The 23,264-nt window shown below is 49.4% G+C and overlaps 1 protein-coding gene across 8 annotated transcripts in view; it reads right to left on the bottom strand.

The window, feature by feature from the left end:
• NPAS3 (neuronal PAS domain protein 3) overlaps positions 1–23,264 on the bottom strand; it is a 414,873-nt gene that overhangs the window by 129,858 nt on the left and 261,751 nt on the right. For 7 of the 8 annotated variants that reach the window (XM_075613155.1, XM_075613154.1, XM_075613153.1 and 4 more), the window contains one exon: positions 7,071–7,160. The exons of the other annotated variant lie outside the window; for it this stretch is intronic. In XM_075613155.1, coding sequence (XP_075469270.1) covers positions 7,071–7,160 — 90 coding nt within the window. The remainder of the gene's footprint in view (positions 1–7,070; positions 7,161–23,264) is intronic. 8 annotated transcript variants of the gene reach the window in all.

The following is a 23,264-nucleotide window of genomic DNA, read 5'->3' on the forward strand; positions in this document are numbered from 1 at the left end:
TGAAATAATGTCAAAAACATTTAATCACCTTTTCATCAGTCCTCAAAGAATGGTGTTAATTACTTTTACCTCTACAATGACAATATATAAATACACACAGTCACAAATATAAATACTGTATATATAAATATATATATATATGCACACACGCGCACATATATATATATATATATATACATACACACACACACACACACACACACAACACAGGAATCAAATCCTCTCTCGGTGCCACCAATCTCTTGCGTCTCCTGGGGGCCTCCGCACACATGCGAGTCTCACATGGGAGTCTCTGCACACACACAGCACCTTGTCTCCTGGGGGTCTCCACACACACGCACACACGCACACACACACACACACACACACAGCACCTTGTCTCCTGGGGGTCTCCACACACACGCACACACACACACACACACAGCACCTTATCTCATGGGAGTCTCTGCACACACACAGCACCTTATCTCCTGGGGGTCTCCACACACACACACACAAGCGCGCGCACGCACACACACACACACACATCACCTTATCTCCTGGGGGTCTCCACACACACGCACACACGCACGCACACACACACACACACACACACACACACACACAGCACCTTATCTCCTGGGGGTCTGCACACACACGCACACACGCACACACACACACGCACGCACGCACACACACACACACACACACACACACACACACACACACACACACAGCACCTTATCACATGGGAGTCTCTGCACACACACACAGCACCTTATCTCCTGGGGGTCTCCACACACACACACACACACACAGCACCTTATCTCCTGGGGGTCTCCACACACACGCACACACACACAGCACCTTATCTCCTGGGGGTCTCCACACACACGCACACACGCAGCACCTTATCTCCTGGGGGCATCCGCACACACACACAGCACCTTATCACATGGGAGTCTCTGCACACACACAGCACCTTATCTCCTGGGGGTCTCCACACACACACGCGCGCACACACACACAGCACCTTATCTCCTGGGGGTCTCCACACACACACACACACACACACACACACACACACACACACACACACACACACACACACACACACACACACACACACACACACACACACACACACACACCACCTTATCTCATGGGAGTCTCTGCAGACACACAGCACCTTATCTCCTGGTGGTCTCCACACACACACACAGCACCTTATCTCCTGGAGTCTGTTGCACCGAAAGAATAGATGCTGTTATGGCTCTTTTTAGTAATTAAATTACACTTTTTGCTATCTTTTGATTGCTCTATTTTTTGGTGTGCTTGACTACTTTTTCTAATAATTAGGAGGAAAGTCCTTGATATATACATTCCTTATACTGCACTGAGGAGCTAACATGAGAGTCTGTATGTAACTTTGCACCTTGAACATAGAGTACACAGCCGTGCAGCATGTTCTATTCCAGTGGGTGGGAAGGAAACATTGTCAGCTAAAGGGGGTGATCATCACAGGCCATCTCTTCCTCATTAACCCCGATGCATAGCTGAAAATGTAGCATTTCTGTACTTTCTCCCTGAGAAAAGTTCCATGCAGCCAATGGAAAGGGTTTACAGATGTGTACGGGGTATAACTGCCCCGTACAGGGGAGGCTGCGGTCCCCAGGTGCCGTGCAAGGCAGCTTCTCTCTTCCCTCAGTGTATCTGATGCGGCCAGCGCAAAAGATGTTCCAGGTGCATCATATCCCGGGCAGTACCAGGCTTTCTCTGGGCATATGCTCTCCTGGCACAGGATCCCTGCCCGTGGCGAGGGCCCAGGAGTTGGTTTATGTGCTGGCTCGGGGAAGGCAGCGATAGTTTAGCAGGCTCCCTGTGCACACACGCTTTGCCATCTGTTCAGCAAGGAAAACACACACGTCTCAATTACAGGGAAATGCCAGTGCACTGCCGGGCAGCCGGGCCTAGAGGAGGGACGCCTGCCCGCTGCAGACCATCGCCCTGCCTTACTTCCCTCCTGGACTCTGTAACTGCTTTCCGACAGAACATTACACTGCTGCAGCATTTAACCCTTCCACCACAAATGATCACAATGCTCCTGCGTGTTATATCTGGGCCTTGCAAATGAATGTGCTGCAGTATAAAATAATGACAAGTATGACCACAACCATGCAACAGTTTGAAGAAAAAGAGTCCCAAGAATGATTAGCCCCACCTTAAGATGCCATGTAACCCGGCACTGATAAGGCACTAAGGGGTTAGGTTATCATAATGTAATATATTGCAGGGCACCATAGCATCTTTGAAAATGATTTTCCACAGTCCCTTAAGTCCTCGGAGTGTCATGAGTGCCTTATTGCTTTATTAAACAGAATCACAGGGTGCCTTAAGGTGATGTACTGGAGGTTAACCTAACTCCTGTATGCTCATCAGAAGTTACAAGACCATCAGGCCATCACTTAGTAGCAGCGTTGTATTTACATAGGAAAAAGGTTCCAGAAACTTAAACAAAGACAAAATAAATGATATGTAAACTACAAATAACAATTCAGCATTAAATAAAGAAAAGTGGTGTAAAAGCCCACTGATCCCCCTCTCTCCCAGTCAGTATTCGAGCCTAGTCCAGCAATTCAGGATCACTATATGGAGTTTCTTGTTGACCCATAAAGGAAGGTTCTGGAACTCTGTTCCCCTGAACCCCCCAGAAATCACCCTGCCTGTTAGTAGCCCATTAGCTCAGTGTCATGTTGCTCTGTCAGCCCCTCTATATACAGTAGACATCCGTATGTACACGGCGTATGCAGGACGGGAGCTGGGAGGCCGCGGTTGCCCCAGCTCTCCCCATTCTGGGGGTATTAGGATGCACAGCGGGTATCTCTGTGCTGGGCCTTATTTAATGGGATAGGCAGGGAGGCAGCGGTGACAGGGTCAGGTCCCACGGTGGGCAGCCTCGCCAAGAACAGCCGATAATGGGACACCAGGGAGCGCTGGCTAACGCTGTGCTGCCCCCCTCACAGGTCACTGCGGGCAGAGAGCAAGGGGACTGCTGAGAGGAGAACTCTGCATAAATTACTGGGCAGTGCCCCCAACCACCCCTTCCCTGCCAGCTGCTGAGTGGACACTGTACACACTCACAGGCTGGCATACAGGGGGCGCAGAAGACAGGTGTGTGTGTGTATAAATGTGTGTCTGTAAATATCTACTCTATTTGTGTGTCTGTAAATATCTACTCTATTTGTGTGTGTAAGTTTGTAAGTATGTGTGTCAATGTGTATGTGCAAGAAACTGTGTCAGTATCTGTGTGTGTGTCGGTATCGGTGTGTGTAGGTATCTGAGTCAGTGTGTGTGTAGGTAGGTATATGTGTCAGTGTATTTATGTTTGTGTCGGTGTGTGTGTGTATCTATATTTGTGTAGGTATCTGTGTCAGTGTTTGTGCGTGTGTATCTACGTTTGTGTCAGTGTGTGTAAATATCTGTGTCAGTTTGTGTGTATTTAAGTTTGAGTTAGTGTATGTTAGTATCTGTCAGTGTATCTATGCTTGTGTCAGTGTGTGTATCTATGTTTCTATCAGTGTGTCTGTGAAGTATCTTTCAGTGTGTGTATATCCATGTTTCTGTCTGTGTGGGTGCGTGGGTATATCCATGTTTGTGTTAAAGTGCGCGTGTGTGTGTAGGTATCTGTGTCAGCGCGTGTGTGTACATATCTGTGTGTGTGTCAGTGTATGTATGTTTGTGTCAGTGTTTCTGTAAATATATTTCAGTTTTTGTGTATCTATGCTTGTGTCAATGTGTGTGGGTGTGTAGGTATTTGTGCATGGATATCTGTGTGTATTTATGTTTGTGTGTGTGTGTATCTATGTTTGCGTCAGTGTGTGTGTATTTGTTTGTGTCAGTACCAGTGTGTGCGTATAGGTTTGTGTGTAACTATGTTTGTGCCAGTCTGTGTATAGTTTTCTGTGTCAGTGTGTGTATCCATGATTGTGTCGGTGTGTGTAGGTATCTATGTATTTATGTTTGAATCAGTGTGTGTGTATCCATATTTGGGTCAGTGTGTGCGTATCCACGTTTCCATGGATATCTGTATCCATGCATGTGTGTACATATGGTTATGTCAGTGTGCATGTATATCTGTGTGTGTGTGTGTGCGTGTGGCGTGTGTGTAAGTATCTATGTCAGTGTGTGTATATCTATATTTGTGTCAGTTTGTGTGTGTGTAGGTATCTGTGTTGATATGTACATGTATCTATCTCTGTGTCAGTGTGTGTGTGTGCGAGTTAGTGTGTCTGTGTGTATTAGTGTTTTTGTCAGTGTGTGTACGTGTAATCACCTCTGTAACTGAATAGAGGTTAACACATTGCTACCTGTATGTTATCCAGCATCTAATTATTTCAAAAGGGGGCTCAAGTGTATGTGTGTGTTTATATCCGAGTGTGCGTCTGTATCCGAGTGTGCGTCTGAGTCTGTTTGTGCGTCTCCGTGCATCTGTGTGTGCGTCTGTATGTGCGCCTGCATCTGTGTGCGTCTCCGTGCGTGTATGTGTGTGCGCCTGCATCTGTGTGCGTCTTTGTGTGTCTGTGTCGGTCTGTGTGTGTGTGTCTGTCTGTCTGTCTGTGTGAGTCTGTGTGCCCGTGCGCGTATCTGTACGTGTCTATGTGTGTCTGTGTGTGTGCCTGTGCGCGTGTCTGCCCGTCTGCGTGTCTGTCTGCCTGTCTGCCTGCCTGCGTCTATCCCAGTGTGCGTGTGTGTATCCCTGTGTGCGTGCGTGTGTCCCTGTGTGCGTGCGTGTGTCCCTGTGTGCGTGCCCCTGGGTGCGTGCGTGTCCCCCGGTGTGCGTGCGTGTCCCCCGGTGTGCGTGCGTGTCCCCCGGTGTGCGTGCGTGTCCCCCGGTGTGCGTGCGTGTGTCCCTGTGTGCGTGCGTGTGTCCCTGTGTGCGTGCGTGTGTCCCTGTGTGCGTGCGTGTGTCCCTGTGTGCGTGCGTGTGTCCCTGTGTGCGTGCGTGTGTCCCTGTGTGCGTGTGTATGTCCCTGTGTGCGTGCGTGTATCCCTGTGTGTGTGCGTGTGTCCCTGTGTGCGTGCGTGTGTCCCTGTGTGCATGCGTGTATCCCTGTGTGCGTGCGTGTGTCCCTGTGTGCGTGCGTGTGTCCCTGTGAGCGTGCGTGTGTCCCTGTGTTCGTGCGTGTGTCCCTGTGTGCGTGTGTCCCTGTGTGCGTGCGTGTATCCCTGTGTGTGTGCGTGTGTCCCTGTGTGCGTGCGTGTGTCCCTGTGTGCATCCCTGTGTGCGTGCGTGTGTCCCTGTGTGCGTGCGTGTATCCCTGTGTGCGTGCGTGCGTACATCCCTGTGTGCGTGTGTCCCTGTGTGCGTGTGTCCCTGTGTGCGTGCGTGTATCCCTGTGTGCGTGCGTGCGTGCGTGCGTGCGTACATCCCTGTGTGCGTGCGTGCATCCCTGTGTGAATGCGTGCATCCCTGCGTCTGCGCTTGCATCTGTGCGTGCATCTCTCGGTCTGTGCGTGCGTCTGTGCGTGCATCTCTGCGTCTTTGCGTGCATCTCTCCGTCTGTGCGTGCGTCTGTGCGTGCATCTCTGCGTATGTGCGTGCATCTCTGTGTCTATCAGTGTATACCCCTGTATCTATGTGTGTATGTGAATATCAGTGTGTATATCCGTCTACAGGTTTGTAGCTGTTCCCTTGTGTGTGTGTGCCAATTTGAATAAGTATAACCATGTCTGTGTCTATGTGCAGCTATTTGCTTATGTGAGTGTGTGTATCGGTGAGTCTATGTGTAGCTGTTTGCTTATGTGAGTGTGTCTGTGTGTTTTCCTATTTCTCTCAGTTGTGTTTGTCTATGGATGTGAGTTGCTATGTATTTGTGCTATGCATTCTATGTATGTGCAGTATGTGTGTCTATGGGTGTGAGTTGCTATGTATTTGTGCTTTGCATTCTATGTATGTACAGTATGTGTGTGTCTATGGATGTGAGTTGCTATGTATGTGTGCTATGCATTCTATGTATGTACAGTATGTGTGTGTCTATGGGTGTGAGTTGCTATGTATTTGTGCTATGCATTCTATGTATGTACAGTATGTGTGTCTGTGGGTGTGAGTTGCTATGTATTTGTGCTTTACATTCTATGTATGTACAGTATGTGTGTGTCTATGGATGTGAGTTGCTATGTATTTATGCTATGCATTCTATGTATGTACAGTATGTGTGTCTGTGGGTGTGAGTTGCTATGTATTTATGCTGTGCATTGTATGTACAGTATGTGTGTGTTTGTGGGTGTGAGTTGCTATGTATTTATGCTATGCATTCTATGTATGTGCAGTATGTGTGTCTGTGGGTGTGAGTTGCTATGTATTTGTGCTTTGCATTCTATGTATGTACAGTATGTGTGTCTGTGGGTGTGAGTTGCTATGTATTTATGCTATGCATGCTATGTATGTACAGTATGTGTGTCTGTGGGTGTGAGTTACTATGTATTTATGCTATGCATGCTATGTATGTACAGTATGTGTGTGTCTGTGGGTGTGAGTTGCTATGTATTTATGCTGTGCATGCTATGTATGTACAGTATGTGTGTGTCTGTGGGTGTGAGTTGCTATGTATTTATGCTGTGCATTGTATGTACAGTATGTGTGTGTCTGTGGGTGTGAGTTGCTATGTGTTTATGCTATGCATGCTATGTATGTACAGTATGTGTGTCTGTGGGTGTGAGTTGCTATGTATTTATGCTGTGCATTCTATGTATGTACAGTATGTGTGTGTCTATGGATGTGAGTTGCTATGTATTTATGCTGTGCATTGTATGTATGTACAGTATGTGTGTGTCTGTGGGTGTGAGTTGCTATGTATTTATGCTGTGCATTGTATGTACAGTATGTGTGTGTCTGTGGGTGTGAGTTGCTATGTATTTATGCTATGCATGCTATGTATGTACAGTATGTGTGTGTCTGTGGGTGTTAGTTGCTATGTATTTATGCTGTGCATTCTATGTATGTTCAGTATGTGTGTGTGAATTGCTATGTATTTATGCTGTGCATTCTATGTATGTGAGTAAGTGTGACATGACGGATGAGGGACACTCACCTGAGATAAGCCGAGATAGATGGACACAGTCTCCGAAATGTACAAAAATTTTCCTTCTTGGTTTAGTGCAAATACAAAGCCGTCCAGAGACTGCAGGGAAAAGAACAAGAGACAGTCACAAACAGGGAGAGACAGTCACACAGAGGGAAGAGACAGTCACACAGAGGGAAGAGAGTCACACAGAGGGAAGAGAGAGTCACACAGAGGGAAGAGACAGGCACACAGAGGGAAGAGACAGTCACACAGAGGGGAGAGACAGTCACACAGAGGGGAGAGACAGTCACACAGAGGGGAGAGACAGTCCCACAAAGTGGAGAGACAGTCCCACAAAGGGGAGAGACAGTCCCACAAAGGGGAGAGACAGCCCCACAGAGGGGAGAGACAAGCACACAGAGGGGAGAGTCCTCTAGAGGGGAAGACAGTCCCACAAAGGAGAGAGACAAGCACACAGAGGGGAGACACATGCACACAGAGGGGAGAGACAGGCACACAGAGGGGAGAGACAGGCACAGAGAGGGGAGAGACAGGCAGAAACAATGTGAGACAGACACATACAGGTCTCCTGTTCCGCACCTGTGATTAATTCCACCTAAGGTACTATACCGTACCACAACCTGTATAGATACTGTTATCCATAGCTCAAGCAACGCAGAAACTCCCCCTCACACTTAGCACAGAAGCATCGGGAGCTCAGGATCACTACAGTACCGTTTGTAGTGGGTAGGTACAGTACTAAAATCACTGTATGAAATATATTAACCCCTCTCAGTCACTGTGTCCTATGCTGTGATTGTACCTTTCCTGCCACGCTCAGGAGAAATGACAGGAATGGAGAGCAGCTACAGACTGATTTAACGGTCAGCGATCTGTGTGATTTTGGCAACTTTTCTGGAATCCTCTCCAGGAAGAAATGTGACACTCAGATCTGTCTCACACACTCATCGGCAGATAAAGACATTAGCCCTGATAGAGACAGAGAGAAGAGTGACTGAGGGGAGCAGAGAAACAGACAGGTGGGATACAGAGAGAAAGGGCAGGAGATACATGGGAAACAAGGGGAACAGAGAAAAAGGGGGAAAGAAGAGAGAGGGGGAGAGAGAGGGAGAAGGAGGAAGGGAGAGGGAGGAAAGGAGAGAGAGGTAAAAGAGGGTAGAAGAGAGGGAGAGGGAGGTAAAAGAGAGGGAGGTAAACGAGAGAGAGAGAGGGAGGGAGGAAGAGAGAAAATTAGACAGATACAAGAGATGGCAGAGTGTCCTATGTGAATCATTAACCCTTTATTACCAATTTGTTTAGTTCTCAATGCATGGTCTACCCTTCCAGGGTGAAACAAGAGGCTAAAAGAGATAAGTGGACTAGGATAGAGAGAATGGTGGAGGGAGGGAATGGATGAATAAGACACAGCGAGGGAGGGAGGGAGGGAGGGAGGACAGGCCTCTCTCCTCGGGTTATGAATGAATGGGCACTGTTGTTTTTTCATCTCAGCGTGCAAGGATTTAATTAAGTGATAACAGTCACCTTGGGTGGCTGCACTGACCAGTAATATCTAAGTAAGCAGGAAGGCATGGGGGACAGGCAGCCTCAATTTATCTGCAGATGGGGAGAGGGGGCAGCGTGAGGCGCAGGGTTCTGTTTGTTCTCTCCACTCCTGATAAACATCGGAAGAAGAAAAAAACAAAAACAGACTATTACAAGTGAGCAGCGTTATTCTGGAAAAATAAACTGCTCTGCAGCACCCCCCTGCAATTCCAGTAATGCCCCCTCCACGCCCCAAACACACACAGATCTGTCACTGCACACTGCCCACTCCAATGAGTGACACTACAATCCAGTGAGTGACTGCCCACCAATAAGTGAAACTACAACACTTATTCCCTCACCTACTCTCTCTAAGTTCCCCATCAAACCTCTTAGATTGTAAGCTCTTCGGGGCAGGGATTTCCTTTCCTATTGTCTGATTTTGCTGCACTTATTGTATTATTATAATTCCCTGTACTGTATTCTTTGTGAAGTGCTGAGTACACTTTTGGCGCAATATAAATAAAGACATACAATACAATACATACAACTACAGCATCCTCTGCTATTCCTATACTAGGATCTTGACCTCCCCTCTCCAGGTACAGCTGTCACTGAGCCATCATCCTTTACTACTCTACATGAGTCCAGTCCTGACCCCACTAAGAACATACACCACTTTATCTCTGCACCCCAGCCCGGACCCCACTAAGAACATACACCACTTTATCTCTGCACCCCAGCCCGGACCCCACTAAGAACATACACCACTTTATCTCTGCACCCCAGCCCGGACCCCACTAAGAACATACACCACTTTATCTCTGCACCCCAGCCCTGCCTTACAGCCCATGTCTGCTTTCCCTGTACCGATCACTCCTACCCCTCATCATCATAGCTGCTCTCATAGCAAACTCCGGTGCTCCCGGGACTGGCGCTCGAGTAAGGATGGGGTAAGGGGTGAGCAGACGGAGAGGGGTATGGGTGGCTTGGAGCTGGGGTTGAGGGAGCTCCGGAACGAAAGCACTCAGGATCCGGCCGGCGTGCAGTAATTATGCTAATTGCATGAATGCCCTTGCTTCGTTTCTGCCGAGCAGCTGAAGATAAATAAAGGGAAATTGCCCCGCACAGAGGCGCGGCGCAGGAGGAATGCTAAGCAGCTCTGTTTGTTGTCTGATTATAGGTCTGTTTACACTAAATTCCAGAGGTAATTGCCGATTTTGATTGCACGCTTATTTCTGGGCCCGCGCAGCCGGGGGACGCCGGGGCTTCTCTGTTTTTATAATTAAACCGTTTCGTGGCATGCGGGCGGAGGATGGGCGATACTTTCATTTGACTGAAGTGAGACCAGTTCAGGAGAAATGAGAGGAAGCCCTGCTTCACTGAAAGGGTAGTGGATGCACGGAACAGATTCCCAGCGTAGGGGCTAGGAGTGAAGGCATTACAGGTATGACAGAAGAAACTGCTTTGGGAAAAGTGAAGCAATACATTGTACACGCTCAGCAGCAGAGAGGCTGAACTGTTAAAGTAAGGTTCAGGTCGCACATCCTGCTGTTGCCTCAGTGCATGCTGGTCCTAGCAGTCAGGCTGACAAAGTGTGTGTGAATTGAAGGACAGAGGGGAAATTCTTCATGGGGCAAGAGGGCACAAAGGAAACCAGGAGATGCTGCCATCACTAAGAAATTGCTTGTGCCAAAATACCCCCAAAGGCCCCATCTTGAATGAAATATAATCTTTTTTTATTGTCATTTCCAATTGAAACATCTAATTTGTGGCAGGTAAGAACCCCTGGGCTCCTCTGCGAATTCTCTCGACTTGGGCACATGAAGAAAAGACTTGTGAGGTTCCCATTGCTCGCTCTGTACACACTTTTGCCTCCACGAATAAATGCAGGTTGGGATAACCTTTGAAACAAACAATCAAGACAAAGTATGTCTACTTCCCCAGGAACTCTGCATTGTACACTCATATTGCTCTGTCACCTTCCTGCGCTGGAAGAAATCTTACAGCGCATTAACCTACATGAGGAGTGACCAACTCCATCCAGTCCTCCAGGGCCACACACAGGCCAGGCATTAGGGATATCCCTGCTTCAGCACAGGTGGCTCGGTCATTCTGTCTGAGTGAGCAGGGTGTGGCCCTGGAGGACTGGAGTTGCCCACCCCTGACCTGCATAGTAAATATGATCTGTGATCTCTAGCTCTTTCCCCCTTGAGTTAAGCTGTTTGAAATCACTTCCCTATACTTTACCACCTTGGCTCAGTGGCCGTTCCGTATACTCACTACCCTTTTGCTGAAGCAGTATATTGCTAACATTGCTTCCCGAGTTTACCCTGACATCGAACACTTTCTAAACTAGCATGTTGTTTCTTACCCAGCACTGACCATGTATGCGGCGCTGCCAGGACACTAGGATTTGAACCAGGGTCACCCACTTCTAAGGCAGTGGCATTAACACCAAGCTACTCCCCGGTGTTATTCCGAGTGTGCGTTTTGGGTTCAGTTCACACACTCCCTGTATCCTCTTAGCTTCTCTTCCCACCTTCCTTTTGCCATTGTAAAATGTTCAGCTTCAGGGAATGAAAATGTACAGATGTTTTAGTGGGTGAGCATGTGACCTGGGGACCCTTCTCCATCGCTGTAAGAAAACGAGTGGTACTCTGTCCCCCACTCATGTCCTTGCACTGCAATCACTCCCCAAATATCCCCCACTAATGAGCCCATCGTGGTCTCTCATTGAGTGTACTGACCCGCTGTATTGCAGGGCACTCCAGCAATGAAGGGGTTACCGTGCTCGCTAAAGTAACAAGCTGAATGGGAGATATGGATCACACAGACGCACTGCTTAGTGGCCCAGAGAGGCATTTGTCTGCTCTGTGAGCTGCTCTTGACACATCCTCCAGCAGAGGAGCTGAGTACTCTTTGTCTTGAGTTTGATGCAGGTTAAGTGGCCCATACATCTCCCTGGAATCTCAAAAGCACCTTGAAAGCTAACGGCAACAGAGCACACCGTGCGCCCTCACTGATAGGATCTCCGGCAATTTCCCTTCCTCCCCGGCTCTAATCACTTGTCTTTCTTACTGTCGCCGGGCTTTCTCTTAGCGGAGTTTTACATTGTATTGTTGCACGAAGATGTACTGGGACTGTCACAAACGTGGCCCGCTGTGTCGGTCCCTATGAAGGTGATATAGTGATTGAGGCAATCAGTGGCCAGTTGTGTCCGTAACTACAGGGGGACCCAGTGACAGAAGGGACCTGAACTTCCCCCTGCAGTATGACATGGACATGCTGCCAACCATTTATCCCAGCACAGGGTGACAAAGTGACAAAGAAAGGATGTATGTTCCCCTCCTGCAGTGTGACAATACTTCACTTCCTCTTCTGTTTCTCTCACCCAGCCCTTTACTGGGAGATCCCTGCTTCCTATTCTGCCCCGATAGGGGTGGGAGGATCGGATGCCCCGTGGTATTTGCTCTCGGACAGAGACCTTCGGTGGCTCAGGGCTTTCACTTTATGCTGCTGAATGTTACAGTGTTACATAGTTAAGAGCTTTCACAGCAATTGCAATATATGTTGCTTGACTGTACAGACCCTTTAAATGCCACCAACAGTGGGGGAGAGGCCGTGGTGACAGCTCGGGGCGTGGGGGGGTGAAGGACCGTGGTGACAGCTCTAGGGGGGAGGGGGGCTGACATTCTGCGCACAAAGGTCACAGTGCAGGTATCATGCTGGATTGGATGAGAAAGGTCAGACACGAGCTGACGGCTGATAGAATTATCAAAGCAGCCGATCGAAGTGTGTGGGCAGTGAGAGCGATGGGGCCGCCGAGGTTCCCAGGGGCAAAAGGGAGGCGGAGAGAGACGGTACAAAACGCATCCTGACCCATCACTAACTCCATCTAAGGAGCCCCAGAGCTGGCTGCACCTATAGATAATGTGTTGTTGGATATATCTAGAACAACTGGTGTGTGGTTATGTACTGTATGGAGAGAGACACACACATACACAGATAGAGACACACACATACACAGGGAGAGAGACACACACACACACACACACACAGAGACACAGGGAGAATGAGAGAGAGAGAGACACACACAGAGACACACACACAGAGAGAGAGAGATATTGACACGCACTCACAGAGACAGCGAGACACACACACAAACACACACAGAGAGAGAGAGACATACACAAAAAAAACCAGAGAGAGACCCACACACAAAAACACAGAAAGAGACACACACACAGAAACACACCCACAGAGAGAGAATTTAGACAGATAGAGAGAGACACACATACACAGAGACAGGTAGAGAAAGAGAGACACATAGATATAGACACACAAAGACCCAGATAGAAAAAGAGCGAGACAGAGACACAGAGATAGAGAAAAAGAAAGATGCAGAAAGAGAGAGAGACACACACAGAAAGAGAGAGAGAAATCAATTTTGTGAGGGGTAGATAAAAGAAACATCTGTTAGGGATGAAACTGGGTATTGGCCGAACATGACTCATAGCCATCCGGAAAAAAAATGATTTCATGCCCTGGATTACATGAGTTATCTAGAAAGGCCCGGACAAAAAATATGGAGAGCAGGAGGTATCAGCCAAGAGCAGGAGGGAAGAGTTATCCTGAAAAAATAAAAAGGGATTCCAGTACAAGGGGTCAGGGGTGAAGCTGGATGGTGGGAGCCTCTAGGGGAAAAAAGAGGAAACCTCCCTTGAAAGAGTAGTGGATAAATGGAACAGTTTCCCAGCAGAGGTGGTGGGGGCTAATGCAGTTTAGGAATTCAAAGATAGAAATAAGGGGATTCTAAATTGTGTCAGTTTCTAGGTTTCTATATTATCTACTGTGGCCATTTACTAACTGTAACCTCTTAGACCCTTACAATCTTACAAGACAGAGAAAGGTCGAGGAAATACAGACATACAAGTGCACCAGATGTTAAATAACCAATCTATAAACCAAAGAGCTTGCAATCTAAAGACTTTTTATGCTATGAAATTACGGTCATTTAATAAAAGGAGACAATTACAGTTCATGTTTTGCAATGCATTTCAAACGTCTCTGGCAGCACAGGGGTTAATGCCCACTTTTCTTACCACCGCCCCCATTAATCCCTCTATACCAGGGCCCCCTCCCAGCAGACACGTGCTCTGATTAAAGTGCTGGAGAGAAGATGGCATTTCTCTGAAGGAACCCGTGTGCAGCCCTGCATCTCAGCGGTGGGAAAATCAATGAGAAACAGATTAATGTGAGTGCAGAGCACAGAGTGCGGCTGCAGAGCGCAAGTCACATCATAGGGACCGTCCCATGCTGTCACCACACGGACAGAAGAGACTTACCCCCCCCCCCCTCTGCACGGTGACAGTGACACAGACAGCAAGGACCTGCAGTATAAGCCATTGATTTGTCCCTACTCCCACAGAGAGACACAGCAACCCGCAAGGACCTATAACCCACGAGAGTAAAGGTGACAGTGATAAAAGGTAGAAGGCACCTATGACCCATTGCAAAGTGACACAGGGACACAGAGCAAGGACCTGTGGCTCATGGAGTTGGCATCACTGTGTGACTGTCACATACCTGCAGTGTGAAACGCTGTGTGTGACTTTCTATATTACAGACTTAAATATAATTAGAGAATATATATATATATATATATATATATATACACACACACACACACACACACACACACACACACACACACACACACACACACACACACACACACACACACACACACACACACACACACACACACACAATTCCTGCGTTCCTACCAATTAGGCTCAAATAAAATAATGATCTCATGAAAAAGGGTAATTTTGTTAAACTCTTTGGCCAAAGCATTTGTAAGCCTGCACGCCACGACAAGGCATGCCCGTTAATGCAGGTGCCTACGCTTAATATATGTAATAATATATGTATATAACTTTTAGTACAAAGCTTTAAGCCTCTTTTGCTGCTTGACTTCCTAGTAGTGAAACGGTACAGATCCGAGCCCCCAACCCCTCCTGATCACAAGCTCTGTAACACCCTCACACAGCTTCTGGAAAGATATACATATAAATAAAATACTGTTTCTTGCGGTGCATCTTACATTGCGACTTTCTTAAAAGCTGCTTCACGACTGAGATATGATCACTGCGCCTTTGCAATGGCTGCTGCGTTCCTCCCTCTGGTACAAGCGCTGCAGACACAGTGCATTCTGTCTGCATTAATTCAGGGGCTCAAGAGCGAACAACAGGTCAGGTTTTCAGGATATCCCTGCTTCAGCACAGGTGGCTCAATCAGTGGCTCAGTCGAAGACTGCATCATCTGTGCTGAAGCAGGGATATCCTGAAAACGTGACCTGTTGGTGGCCCATGAGGACTGGAGTTGCCCACCCCTTGTCTAATTCATTAAGCAATGGTCTGTTCTGGGGCACTGAATGATTCCATTTAACCCCTTCACCGACAGAGTGGATCTGCCAGTCCCATTAAGGGCGTGCCTGTTGGAGTCTGCCCCTAATTAACTGGCCTGTATAATCAGGTCCCCTGCACACTGTGGGAGGCTGGCTCCTGCAGAGAGGACAGCAGGACATGTGTAGCTGCCTCAGGCCAAGGTGACAGGTGATAACTGTGTGTGTCTGGAACAGAGGGGGGTCAGCAGGGGAACAGGCGTCAGAGTCTAAGGCTGCGTCCAGGGTTGCAGCAGCCGTGCGGAGGCGCGCTCATGCTGAGGGAAAGCAGCTGCTTTCCCTGGCCTTGGTTAGCGCGCTATCCGGGGGCGTGTCGGAGGGAGGGGGGTGTCGGGAGGGGAGGGTGTCGAGGGGGGCGGGCCAGTGACGTCACGGAGCTGGTTCATTGGGCGAACCACTCACGTGACCGGCCCTGAGCTCCCTTGAGCGCCTGAAACTAAAAATTGAATAAGACCCACGCTTTCGCACGTTTGCGGAAGCGTGCACGAGCCCCTGCTAAAGTCTCTCTCATTGCGGCTGCAGGGGCTCACTGGTAAGTGAGAGCGCGCCTCAGCACGTGCCAGCGCCTAAGCGCTGACCAAGCCCGAGGCCTAATGCAGCTCCTGAGCTGTCCTGTCCTAGAGGTGACAGCACCATCCAATCCTAGAGGATACAACTGTATGACTAGCAGAACCTAAAGACAATTTAACGTAAGTCGGGTTTGTATCAGGGGTGACAAACAGGCATTGTGCGGTTAGGGTGCTACTAATGCGTCAATGCTTGATGCCGAGCTCACGGTGGCGGCTCATTGGCGCTGACGTTACGCGATTGCAGCCCGCAATTTCAATTTTTGTTGTGGCGGCAAAATGTAGCTGCGTCGACGCGGGCTCTTCAGGAACTACCTTAGACCAGGGGTGCGCAAACTATTCGCGCTGCGCCCCCCTGCCTACTCCCCCCGGTGCTCGCGACCTCCCACTTTTCTTTCCGGCGTGCGGGGGTCATGTGACGTCACGCCATGACACAGCGGCGTCATTTGGCGCCGCGTCGCTGAATACCCGGCTGGCAGCAGATAAGTTACAGAGGCCTCACGCCTCCCCCGGCATTTAATTTTAATACCGTGGGGAAGAGTGCAGGGTTCCTGTAACTGCCTACTCCCCCCAGCAAAATCTCCCGCCCCCCAGTTTGTGCACCGCTGCCTTAGACAATAAGGTAAGAGTCCCGGAAGTGCGCGCAGACGCACGCACGTAGTGACACCGCCACTGTGAGCTCGGCCTTATGTTACATCCCAATAGAAAACTAGAGGAGCAGTTAGGGGAGGGGTTATAGGAGCAGTTAGGGGAGGGGTTATAGGAGCAGTTAGGGGAGGGGTTATAGGAGCAGTTAGGGGAGGGGTTATAGGAGCAGTTAGGGGAGGGGTTATAGGAGCAGTTAGGGGAGGGGTTATAGGAGCAGTTAGGGGAGGGGTTATAGGAGCAGTTAGGGGAGGGGTTATAGGAGCAGTTAGGGGAGGGGTTATAGGAGCAGTTAGGGGAGGGGTTATAGGAGCAGTTAGGGGAGTAGCAATAGGGAGCTGTTAGGGCAGGAGTAATAGGAGCAGTTAGGGGAGGAGTAATAGGGAGCGGTTATAGAATCAGTAGGGGATATTATAGGAGCAGTTATGGGAGGAGGTATAGGGAGCAGTTAAGTGAGGAATATGAGTTGATACATCAGAAGCAAGAAACACATGTATCTACGTATAAAGCGTTCCCTGACACTGAGAATAGTATTTCCCTCATGTGTTTCTTGACGTCAGTTTATCAAATCACTTGCCCAGCGTGCATCAGCTTGTGATTAAGGGAGAGTCAGTGGGATAAATCACTAAGTTATATGATACGGGTATTATGATGAGCCCGTTTGTGTGCCTCAGAGTTTGTTAGCAGAAGAGGCAGGTGTGAGGCAGAGTAACCCTCCCTGTTGCAGCATTAATCCCATAGCTGTGTATCATCCTTCATACACCCACTGCCCTATAATCCCTTCCTTGCCCAGTGCATTGCAGCACTCTCTGGCAACCAAGGGGTTAGCTAAATGTGTTTAAGATCATGAACGTGGCCATCTTTAATGTGACCCAAATTAAAATATGTGCTGTTTTTCTTTCTCTTTTTAATTTACAAGTGTAGAAATTCAATAGGTAGATTTGTGTGCAATGTATAACCTCACCCCCTCCCCTCCAAGCAATTAGGCGTACATGCCCCTTTAAATGGCATCCAGCAAGTAGAGTCACAGCCCCAGAATAAGCACACAAGACATAAAGTAATTGCATTAGAGGGAAAGGTGATAATTACACAGGGCTGAATAATTCATTATTTGGGTTATTTGTAACGCATGCTAATCCGCTGTCATTAGACACAGCCAGCAGCTCTGTGAAGGGGGGGGGGGGGGGGCGGTGGATTTCAGGGGTGCTTTAAATGAACCCCACTTGGCGACACTGGGGAGATTTTCAAATTCGGACATATGTGGATGGCTATAACTACACCTGTCCATTCACAATAAAGTGACAGAGCGACAGAGGAGATTTATGTATAATCCTTTGTAAGCAGGGTTACATAGTGACACGGACAGAGGCGACCCCCGGCCCATCATGTCTGTGACACAGAGGAAAGAGGGTCCAATGTCTCATCCTGTCTGTCCCTACCATTGCAGGGTGACCTATGACCCCTACAGCCTGTCCTTCCTGCCCTAAAGTGACACAGATAAACACAAACAGCTTTGAGACTGTCACTTCAGCCACAGCATGACAGTGACACAGACAGAAGTGACCCGTGTCCAGCCTGGTCTGTCCATTCCGCTGCAGCATTACACAGTTACAGGAGGATGTCATGTCCCAACATCACCAGAACAGGGGGAGGATCAGATTAACCCCTTCCTTGCCGTGCAGGTCTGTACCGACACCCCCGTTGCCTGCCTGGCACCAGACGGCCAGTAGAGGGAGCTGGTGAGGCAGACATTTGCAATGTCCTCTGTAGTCTAATTAGTATTAGTCCCAATTTCTATTGCCAATAATCTTGCAGCCAGCGAGTCCTGAGAGCAGCATTGGCACCCAGTTGAAAAGTCCCCTTTACAAGGAAGCCTTTCCATAGCCTTGATAAATGACCACATAAACCTCCACCCCCCGCCCCCCCGCCCCCCCACCCCTTACCTGGCCCATATAAAAATCTGCACTTCCATGTACTCCTTCCATCTCGCCCCATACACCGGTTGCATTGTAAGCACTTTGGGACAGGGAGCAATGTGTTGCGGCCCCTCTGGCAGCGACTGGGTGAAATACGTGTGTTTATGATAGTGAAGGTCATCTTTATTGTGACCTCTAACAGCACATGGTTTAACCCTTTCCTCAACCCAGGTCCTCAAGACCCTCAAACAGGTCAGGTTTTAAGGATATCCCAGCTTCAGCACAGGTGGCTCAATCAGTCCCTGCTTCAGCACAGATTGAGCCACCTGTGCTGAAGCTGGGATATCCTTAAAACCTGACCTGTTGGGGAGTCTTGAGAACTGGGGTTGAGCCCCCATCTCTAGATAACTGCACAAGTTTTGTTATCATGAGTGTGTTTCTACATATGCGCAAACAAAAACACACACGTGTCATGCACATGTATACACAGCTGCGCACGCAGTATATCCGGCCACTTCCTACGCACGCGGCTTCATCTGCAGATAAGAGGTTCCCCTGGGGCCGGGGACATTAAGATTCTGCAAGAAGTGGCGGTATTTGTCTTCATTCTGTCTGACTGTCCTCGTGTGTTATTATTAGGGCCTGTCAGGCAGCAGCGCGGGGAAAAAAAATGGCCTAACTTGGCTGTGAAGTTGAATGCAAACAGGCACTTCCAAACATTAACCCTACGCTGCCACAGAGAGCGGAGACACTACAGTCTGCATGTATTTACCAAGACGTTGCCAGCACCGTCGCGGGCACTATACGCACGGCCTAATGCAGCAATATTACACCCCCTCCTTTTCCTTCTTTGTATATGTAAAGCGTGTGACAACGCATCGTTCAACATTCTTACCTAAACTGGCAAGCGCTTGGTGCTCCTGTTACAAATCTGTAAAAATCCTGATTGTGTGACTAAATAAATGGCCGCCTTTCAGTTTCACTCAATCCTTCAGTCAGTGTACTAAGCAGCTACAATGTATCCTGATATTACTTAGGCCGAGGACATGGTAAAAATGACAGCGCTGAGCCGCGGTGACGCTCATGCTCTCCTGCTCAAGCAGGAACTTTTTTGTGTCTTGGCATGAGCGTCCGCGGGCGTGCTTGTGAGGCGGGTGGGAGGCGGGGCTAGCGTGCCACGTCACAGCGCCGACGTCACAGAGTGCCATTGGCTGTTGCCGGTCACGTGACCGGCCCTCCGCTTGCCTCAGCGCGAAAAATTAAGTGATCTGTCGGCTACAATTCCACACACCTCCGCACACTTGTGGAAGCGTCTACCAAAGCCCCACACATGCCGGCTGCAGGAGATAAGTTTCCTGGCTCAGCGCTGTATTTTGTACCATGTCCCCGGCCTTAGGCTGCGTCCCCGCTAGCGCTGAGCAGGCGGCGCTTGCCGCTTTTACTTACATATATCTATATATGTAAGTCCCCGCTCACGCAGTGTGCGCGCTCGTGCGCGGGCACGCATGCTCACCCACGCTTGGAGTTTGAGTAAACAAATTTTTTTTACTTTCGAGCTCGATCAACTTGCCCGCAACGCCCCCCACATGTGCGCTTCCGAAATAGCAAGGACACCCGGCACTCATGCGTGGAGAGCTGGTGACGTCACCGCTCTCAAGCATGAGCATGGTCAGCGCTAGCGGGCCGCAGCCTAAGGTCTGGGACATAGTAAGTTCAACCTCGGTGAGGCGGGCTAAGCCGCGCTGAGCAGATGCACTAACCCCCTGCATCTGTCATCAGTGCGGCTATAGTATCCCCTTCCGCATGCGTGCTGATGCGTGCGGAGGCTCAGAAAATTTGCAGAGACAGGCAAGTTTAAAATTTGCCGCTCGGGGAAGCGGAGGAGCGGTCACGTGACCGCTCCCATCCAATGGGAGCAAGGGACTAGCCCTGCCTCCCACTCCGCCTCCTGACACGCCTACGCCCCGCCCCCAGAATGCGCTCACTGCCTCGCCTGCAAGGACAGAAAAAAGCACAATTTTTAGCAGGTGAGGCAGAGCAGGAGCGCGGCTCAGCGCGGCTAAACCTGCTATGTCCCAGGCCTAAGGTAACATTATCTATTGTTACAGTTTGCAGCTCAAACAGCTGGGAACATTGGCAACAAATGATCACACACAGGAAAGTGTTACAAATGTCTTCACTGCTGGGGAAGTGTGCTAAACCTGCTATAGAAATCACAGGATGACGTTGAAGAGATGATTTACATTTTTTAAAAGTCACTATTTTCTAATACTACAGAACTGATTTACTTAAAACAACCATTTACACTTTCACATGTTTTGCTAATTTAAACTAGGTTCCTCCAAAAGTATTTGTCTTGCTTTTGGGACCCTCCCTTATAGTATTTGGTGACCACGGTTTAAGCCCCAAATGCAATAGAATAAGGATTCCAAATAGTGGGCTAGCTTAACAGTGTTTTTGATGAAGGAAAAGTCCCCCCCCCCCCCCCTCTCTCTGTCACTCTTACTGTCTCCCCCTCTCTCTGTCACTCTTACTGTCCCCCTCTCTCTGTCACTCTTACCGTCCCCCTCTCTCTGTCACTCTTACTGTCCCCCCGTCTCTCTGTCACTCTTACTGTCCCCCTCTCTCTCTCACTCTTACTGTCCCCCTCTCTCTGTCACTCTTACCGTCCCCCTCTCTCTGTCACTCTTACTGTCTCCCCCTCTCTCTGTCACTCTTACCGTCCCCCTCTCTCTGTCACTCTTACTGTCCCCCCGTCTCTCTGTCACTCTTACTGTCCCCCTCTCTCTGTCACTCTTACTGTCCCCCTCTCTCTGTCACTCTTACCGTCCCCCTCTCTCTGTCACTCTTACCGTCCCCCTCTCTCTGTCACTCTTACCGTCCCCCTCTCTCTGTCACTCTTACCGTCCCCCTCTCTCTGTCACTCTTACCGTCCCCCTCTCTCTCATCTTACCGTCCCCCTCTCTCTCAATCTTACCGTCCGCCTCTCTCTCAATCTTACCGCCCCCCTCTCTCTCAATCTTACCGTCCCCCTCTTTCTCTCAATCTTACCGTCCCCCTCTCTCTCAATCTTACCGTCCCCCTCTCTCTCAATCTTACCGTCCCCCTCTCTCTCAATCTTACCGTCCCCCTCTCTCTCAATCTTACCGTCCCCCTCTCTCTGTCACTCTTACCGTCCCCCTCTCTCTGTCACTCTTACCGTCCCCCTCTCTCTGTCACTCTTACCGTCCCCCTCTCTCTCATCTTACCGTCCCCCTCTCTCTCAATCTTACCGTCCGCCTCTCTCTCAATCTTACCGTCCCCCTCTCTCTCAATCTTACCGCCCCCCTCTCTCTCAATCTTACCGCCCCCTCTCTCTCAATCTTACCGTCCCCCTCTCTCTCTCAATCTTACCGTCCCCCTCTCTCTCTCAATCTTACCGTCCCCCTCTCTCTCTCTGTCACTGTTACTGACCCCTCTTTCTTAGCCTGTCTGTTTTTGTACAGTAATGACAAATTTAGTTATACCCCGAATATCAACATGTCTCCCAATCTAATTCCATCCTGTCAGTATGTATGTATGTATGTATGTATATATATATATATATATATATATATATATATATATATATATATATATAAAATACTAAAAATACTAGCTGATATACCTGGCGTTGCCCGGGATGTAAATCCGTAATAGGTAATATTATGTATTAGGGGAACAATAGGTTGACTATTTGGTGGAAAGGTTGTATAATAATGTTGAAAAGAAACATGGAAGAAAATGTAATACGATGTTGTTTAAAAATGGTTTATTGTAAAGACACCACAGTACAATGTATATTTTGGTGACATAAATGATGTAAAATGTGAGGTGTGTGTCCCGCTAGGGTGTGAGGTGTCGGATGGGTGTTCAGTACGGGTGGCGAGTGGGTAGTGAGTGCTGGCTGTGGGTGAGTGTCCCGCTATGGTGTGAGCGAGTGTGAGGCGGCAGGTGGTTGTTCAGTACGGGTGGCGGGTGGGTAGTGAGTGCTGGCTGTGGGTGGGGGTCCCGCTAGGGTGTGAACGGGTGTGAGACGGCGGGTGTCTGGGGAGTGAGGGCGGCGGCTGGTCAGTGATGTCGGTGCGTAGGGGTGGGAGGCGGCAGGTGTGTGTCGAGTGCGTGAGAGGTGGCAGGTGTCTGTTGAGTGCGGGAGGCGGCTGTGGGGCGCAGGGGTGTGAGGCGGCGGGTGGGTGAAAGGAAAAGGCGGGAGTCGGGAGGCGGCATGAGGGGAATGCAGGGGCGGGGGGAGGGGAAGGCAGGGGCGGGGGGGAGGGGAAGGCAGGGGCGGGGGGAGGGGAAGGCAGGGGCGGGGGGAGGGGAAGGCAGGGACGGGGGGAGGGGAAGGCAGGGACGGGGGGAGGGGAAGGCAGGAGTGGAGGGGAAGGCAGGCAGGGGGGGGAAGTCGGTGTGTGTGTCTGTCACTGTGTGTGTTGGGGGGGCTCAAAAACGGAGCTGGGGGTGGGGTCAAAAACGGAGCTGGGGGGTCAAAAACGGAGCTGGGGGGGGTCAAAAATGGAGCTGGGTTGGGGTCAAAAACGGAGCTGGGTTGGGGTCAAAAACGGAGCTTGGGGGGGTCAAAAACAGAGCTGGGGGGGTCAAAAACGGAGCTGGGGGGTCAAAAACGGAGCTGGGGGGGCAAAAATGGAGCTGGGGGGGGGGGGGGGGCAATAACTCAAAGTCTCAGTTAAGCCTCCCCCCAGCAGCAACAGCCGAACCACCACCACGAGTGGGCATTTCCTCACCTCAGGCAGCAGCAGCAGTAGTGTGCCTGGGGGTTGGGGAGCCCTGGGTTAGAGCGCACCGGCCAATGAGAGCCTACCGACGGACAGACCAATCAAATGGTCTACAGACACTCACAACCAAGATTTTCAGAATTATATATATAGATATATACAGTATGTATATATACACATACTGTAAACACACATATCATTACAATAAACATTGCTGGAGGTACCTGTAAAGCTTTCACTAGCACTGAACGGTTTTAGAAGACCATTACCCTGATATAAATGCCTCTCACAGTCCACATACACCTCTCATTATGCCCATTATTCTCTAT

Source organism: Ascaphus truei, chromosome 9 (assembly GCF_040206685.1).
Source record: "Ascaphus truei isolate aAscTru1 chromosome 9, aAscTru1.hap1, whole genome shotgun sequence".
Taxonomy (NCBI): Eukaryota; Metazoa; Chordata; class Amphibia; order Anura; family Ascaphidae; genus Ascaphus; species Ascaphus truei.